The 6493-nt window shown below is 43.7% G+C and overlaps 1 protein-coding gene across 6 annotated transcripts in view; it reads left to right on the top strand.

Annotated features, from left to right (window-relative positions):
• Tp53bp1 (tumor protein p53 binding protein 1) overlaps positions 1–6493 on the top strand; it is a 102912-nt gene that overhangs the window by 79720 nt on the left and 16699 nt on the right. For all 6 annotated transcript variants that reach the window (XM_029535959.1, XM_029535958.1, XM_029535957.1 and 3 more), the window contains one exon: positions 3749–4235. In XM_029535959.1, coding sequence (XP_029391819.1) covers positions 3749–4235 — 487 coding nt within the window. The remainder of the gene's footprint in view (positions 1–3748; positions 4236–6493) is intronic.

The following is a 6493-nucleotide window of genomic DNA, read 5'->3' as shown; positions in this document are numbered from 1 at the left end:
TTTTTTATTTATTATATGTAAGTACACTGTAGCTGTCTTCAGACACTCCAGAAGAGGGCATCAGATCTTGTTACAGATGGTTATGATCCACCATGTGGTTGCTGGGATTTGAACTCTGGACCTTCTGAAGAGTAGTCGGGTGCTCTTACCTACTGAGCCATCTCACCAGCCCGGCTTTATGAGTTTTACAGGCTCAGATTCATTCTGTAGTGTGAGGCAAATGTGCAAGCTTGTTTAAGGATGGAAAACAGTTGCAATCTTGACGTTAGCATCTGAGTCCTGGCAGCCTGCGTGGCAGCTTGTTTGCTTGTGTGTTGTCTTAAAGCTTACCATGAATCTGGTAGGTTGTTTTATTATTGCTTTGTTTTGTGCAGCTGGGAGTGCTTATGTGTCTGCTGAGCTCAGCACTTTTACATTTATGATAATTCATAGATCATGAAGATTTAACTGCTATCCATGCGTTTCCTTGTAGTGTGTTCTGTCCTTGTTCTTAGTGGCCCCTGTATCCTCATTCAGCCAATGTTCCTGACAAATAGGACATGCTCCAACAACTAAGATGCTCCTTTCAGGTGGAAGGCTGTTCAAGTATTGCCTGTTAGAGCTGAGTGACAGAGACCTGCAGACACCGCCCACGCAGGGCAAGCCCTAACAGACTCTGCCCACCTAGGTGACTTGGCTGCTGTGAATGAGAGAGAGCTCCAAGTTTTGTTTTTCTCTGGCCAAACATGAAACAATCGCCATGGTTTCTAAGCTCCTTGGATCTGTTCTTCAGGGGTAGGACATTGTAGACTCAAAATGGTTTTTGTTTGCTCGTTTGTTTTAGAAAGCCTTAGTCTGTAGCTCAGGAGACCTCGAATTCAGCTGTGACACTCAAGGCAGGCCTCGAAGGTTCTGCAGTCCTCCTGCCGCAGGACCCGAAGGCTGGGATTACAGGTGTGAGCCACCATACCTGGTCATTTAGTTCACTTTTTTCTATCTATTTACATTTGACATAGCCTTGAAATGCATTCATTTACATTTATTTAATATGGCAGTAGCTTACTGATTTTGTAGTTTATTGATTTATGGAATATCCGTTCTTTTGTTCAAAGTGCAGATTAAGAACCTGTGTCATAGTTAATTTCAGATACCAACTTGATATAAACTTAGGGTCACCTGTAAAGGGGAACCTCAACTCAAGAATTGCCCAGATTAGTTTGGTCTGGGACCATGCCTGTGAAGCATTTTCTTAATTATAATTGATGGAGGAGGGCCTCATTCACTGTGGGTGGTACCATTTCTAGTGGGTGGGCCTGGGCTGTATAAGAAAGGTGGCTTAGGCAACCCAGAGGAAGCAAGCCAGTAAGCAGCGTTCCTCCAGGGTCTCTGCTTCAGTTCCCGCCTCCAAGTCCTGCCCTTAGTTCCTGCCCTGGCTTTCCTTGTCAGTGGACTGTAACCTGTAAGCCAAACAAACCGCTTCCGTTCCGAAGCTGCTTTCCATCGGTGTTCTAGCATAGCAATAGAAACCAAACTAAGGTAACTCCCATTCTGTTAAGCTTTATGTTAAGCATTTCAGATAGAAAGATAAGACAGATTTATGTGTAGCCCTGGCTTTCCTGAAACTCACTTTGTAGACCAGGCTGGCCTTGAACTCAGAAATTCGCCTGCCTCTGCCTCTGCCTCTAGAGTGCTGGGATTAAAGGTGTGCGCCACCATGCCTGGCTAGTCTGCATTTCTTATTCTAGAGAACTGTTAGCATGTAAAACCTCCAGTCACCTTGGAAGCTATATATATTTGGCATAGAGGCAATACCTACTTAATACTTATAAGTAAGTCAGAAGAGGGGATCTCAGCTGAGGAACTGCCTCCATTAGATGGCCTGTAGGCAAGTCTGATTCATTGTGGAAGGGCCCAGTTTACTCACAGTGGGTGGTACTCTTAAGCAAGTGGTCCTGGGTTCTGTAAGAAACCAGGCCAAGCAAGCCAAGGGGAGCAGGCACTAAGCAGCATTTCTTCTTAGGTCTTTGCTTCGGTTTCTGTTTTCATGTTTCTGCTACCAGTCCCTGCCCTGTCTTCCCTTGATGGACTGTAATTTGTAGGCCAGATAAACCCTTTCCTCCCAAGTTGTCTTTTTTTTTTTTTTTTTTTTTTTTTAATTTTTTTTTTTTTAAAGATTTATTTATTTTGGGTACATTTTTTTGCTATCTTCAGACACACCAGATCCCATTACAGATGTTTGTGAGCCACCATTTGGTTGCTGGGAATTGAACTCAGGACCTCTGGAAGAGTGGTCAGTGCTCACTCCAGCCCACCAAGTTGTCTTTAGTCATGGTTTTTATCATAGCAATAGAAACCTAATTAAGACACACTGGTTCTTAAATCCCACAAATGGGAAATTCATGAACAGCTGGGGCCATATCTTAAGCAATGTCTTATGGTTTTTTTGAGGTGTTTAGGTATAGTTATAACCAGGAAGCTCAACCCTGACACACAACACATGTTGTGATCACCAAATGACCTTTTGGCCTGGAAAGACCTTACTGCAACTCTCTTCCTTGAAGATTGTATGTCTCCTCATCCTAAATTACTGTTCAGGAGGGAGGACCCCATGCAGAGTGTCGGGGTCAGTTAAGAAGGTTAGCGCGTTCGTAAAACCAAATGAGACACCACCAGTGGCTGATAGGCTTCTTGTTCTTTTCTCTTTCTTCTTTATTTCTTTCCTTTTTTCTTTCTTTCTTTTTTTCTTTTTCTTTTGGAAACAGAGTCTCACTTTCTACCCCTGGCTGTTTTGGAATTCATAGTGTAGACCAGACTGGGCTGGAACTCAGTGGTTGGCCTGCCTCTGCATCCTGAGTGAAGCCGTTACGCTTTGGAAGTGGATTGCTGAGCTGCCTTGGATTGCTTGAGGTTTATAGGGTTTACCTCTTGTTACTGACCTCGTTCCTGTGTGTGCTTTCGGAGTTGTCTTAGTGCATTTAGTGCATTGCTGTGTTGCTGATGATAGAGCCCAAGCCATGAGGAAAGGGGGTTTAACTTGACTCACTGATGTGCTTGAGGGTTAAGGGTGATGACTCTTTTCTTTTTTTTTCTTTTTTCCAAAGCAGGGTTTCTCTGTGTAACCCTGGCTGTCTTGTAACTCTGTAGACGAGGCTAGCCTGGAATTCAAGAGATCCACCTGCTTCTGCCTTCTGAATTGTGGTATTAAAGGCACGCACCACCACCACCTGGCCAGTCAAGACTTTCTTAATGGTGGACTCCCAAGTCAATGTAGGACATCACATTTAAGAGAGAGGATATGTGTGTGTTTCTTTTGAAACAGGCTCTCAATATGTGGCTCTGCCTGTCTTGGAATTTTCTAGTGAACCAGGCTGGCCTCAAACTCCTAGAGATCTACTTGCTTCTGCCTCCTGAGTGCTGGGACTAAGGTGTGCACTGTCACACCTCAGATCTTTTTTATGAAGCTACCAGTATTTATTCATAAATGCCCTATCCCAGTGATCTTGTTAGATCTTAATTACTTCCCAAAGACAACTCTAAAATACTGTACACAATTGGATCTAGCTTTTATCCTTTTGATATCTCATCACAACAGGGATTATTTTATTTTTACTATGTTTTGAGACAGCTTTGCTTTATAGCTTTTGTTGTCCTTGAACCCATGATCTCCAGCCTCCTGAGTACTAGGATTATAGACATGTACCACCACACTGTCTTAGAGGAATAAGCTGCCTTTAAACCATGACATGTTGTGTCTTTTCATCATTTTCAGGGCGAATTTGCTCCATTTTCCAAGTGCTCAAGAAGAAGACAAAGAAAAACCAGATGTTACTTCAAAGCTCAGGCAGAGTGAACAGCCTGTGAAGCCTATTGGGCCTGTCACAGACGATGCTGCTTCTGAGGACTCTGCCTCTTCCGTTTCCCAGCAGAGGGCCTCACAGGGGTCCTTCAGTCCTGGAGAGGAAGTGATGGAAACAGACCTGCTGGAAGGACTGGGTGCTAACCAAGACAGACCTAGTAAGATGTTGATGGAAAGGCCCACCCAGAGCAACATCGGTATCCAGACCGTGGACCATTCCCTCTGTGCCCCAGAAACTGTCTCCGCAGCAACACAAACTGTGAAGAGTGTGTGTGAGCAGGGGACCAGTACAGTGGAGCAGAACTCTGGGAAACAAGATGCCACTGTGCAGACAGAGAGGGGTAGTGGAGAGAAAGCCGCCAGTGCTCCTGTGGACGACACAGAGTCCCTCCACAGCCAGGTGGGGCCCGCTACAGATGCCATTCTCTGAGGGTCTCAGTTCATAACAATCAAATGGTTTTAGTGGTGTGTGTGTGTGCATGTGTGTGAGAATCAGAAGACAACTTCAGGGTTAGTTCTCAGGTAGTTTCCATTTTTGTTTTTTTGTTTTTGTTTTTTGAAATAGGACCTCTCATTGGTCAGAAATGTCCCCAGATAGGTGAGGCTAGCTGACCTCTGACTTTAGGGTCATGTCTCTTCCCAGCTCACCATTGTTGGGAGTAGACCTACCACTGTACTCAGCTCTGTACTTGGCTCTGGCAGTCTGAACTTGTCTGAATGCTCTACTGACTAAATGAATGAGCCAGCTCCCACCTCCAGGGACATTTGTTTTTGTTTTTGTTGTTGTTTTTATCTTGTTTGTTTTTTGACACAGGGTCAGTCTCACTTGGCTGGCCTGAACTCAAAGATACTTCTGACTGTATTGATTGTTATGGGTGTTATTTTAGCAAGCACTTTAGATAGAAATTACTATGATGCTATGCAGAGTGAGAGAATGTGTTTCAGAGCTAGTTTCTCCTGCTGAGAAAGGTGCTAGGGGCAGGAGAGGGCTCAGTGTGCTAAGAGCCCTGCTGTTGTTCTAGAGGACCTGAGTTTAGTTCTTAGCATCTGTGCTGGGCAGCTCACCCCTGTCTGCAACTCCAGCTGGCTTCTGAGGCCCCTGCCCTCACATGCTCGACATAGACATATGCACATTAATAAAATGAATCTTAAAACAGGTGCCGGGAAAACCAGCTGGAGGAGGGGTAAAGAGTTTTGGGGGAAAGTTCTGGAAAGTGGAGTATGGAGAACTTGAAACTGGTGTGGTCTTTTAAAGGACTGTTAGAGAGAAACGCTGATGGAGTTTTTCTGAGTGTCAGAGCTTTTAAAAAATCTCTCTGCAATAGCTTGGACTCAGTCCAGTGCTTGGTGAAAGTCCTGACTGCCACTCTCGGGCTCCTTAACCTTGTATGTGTGTGAAGTGTATATGGAACTAGGTTTTCTGTGTCGGGAAAATGACTTTTCTCCACCCAGTAATAATGAACTATTCAAGTTATTTAACTTTGGAGAATGTTCTCACAAGTTAGCATAGACTATCCGCCTCCTTCTCTGCCTCTTGTCATACTTTATCAGTTAAGTCTGTCCCTTGAAGAGTTCACTTTAATGGGCAGAAACTGTTTAGATCCCAGCATGCAAGAGGACCAGCTAGTGGGGAACAGTCAGGCTGCACAAGTCGCTTGAGGCTGTCATGGCTCTGGTACAGGGTGGTCAACATGCAATAGCTGTGCTCTAACCTCATTAAACAGAGTCAGATATATGGAAACAGTTGGAAGAGTTGGGTTAAGGTCCATGTTTTAAATTTGATGTCTTTGTTTTATTCTATAGCTAAAGTCAGAGTTAGAATTGTTCGGTTATATCATTGAAGGCTTTGGGTAAATTACTACCTGCTCCTCCATAAAAAGCAGAGCCAGTGGGATGAGGCTGGGGACCGCCCTGAGCTGGGCTAGAGGTGTTAAGGCAGACAGACCAAATGCTGGCAAGTGTTAGCTACCAGCAAGTCCTGGTCTCCTTTTGTTTGTTTGTTATTTTTATATTAAACGGTAGTGGTGCATTTGAATTTGTCTAGTCCTGAATGAGTTACACCTGCCCTGATCTTTCCAGCAGGTGTTTGGATAGTGTGTGTCATCCATGCTGCACAGAAGCTAGTCACCAAATATTTGCATAATGTTTTTTGAGTGAAAGAAGCTTATTTTTCTTGAAATAAAATGAAGTTGTCAAAAAAATAGGGTTTTGTTTAAACTTTTTTATGGTAAATCTTAAAACTATTATTTTCTTTTCTGTGTTTTAATGTTTTGCATGCATATATTTAAGAGCACTGAGTGGAGTAGATGCCTGGTGCCCATAGAAGCCAGAAGGGATACTGGATCCCCTAGCACTGGGGTTTGTAGACAGATGTGAGCTGCTATGTGGGTGGTGGGACTTGAACTCCAGGACCCTCTGCACGAGCAGCAGGGTGCCTAACCACTGGGCTGTCTCTTGCGTTCTAGATATAAAATCTTAATTAATTAATTTATTTTTTAGTGACATTGCCTCAGGTTACCTAAGAGCTAGCCTCAAACTATATAGTCTTTAAATGGCTTTGACGTCTGATTCTCCTGCCTCTCCCTCCAAGTGTTGAGATTATAAACTACTATGCCTAGCTTTTTTTTTTTTTTTTTTTTTTTTTTTTTTTTTTTTTTT

This window comes from Mus pahari, chromosome 3 (assembly GCF_900095145.1).
Source record: "Mus pahari chromosome 3, PAHARI_EIJ_v1.1, whole genome shotgun sequence".
NCBI lineage: Eukaryota > Metazoa > Chordata > Mammalia > Rodentia > Muridae > Mus > Mus pahari.
Note: the sequence above shows the minus strand (reverse complement) of the source record. Positions and strands in the feature narration are given on the sequence as shown.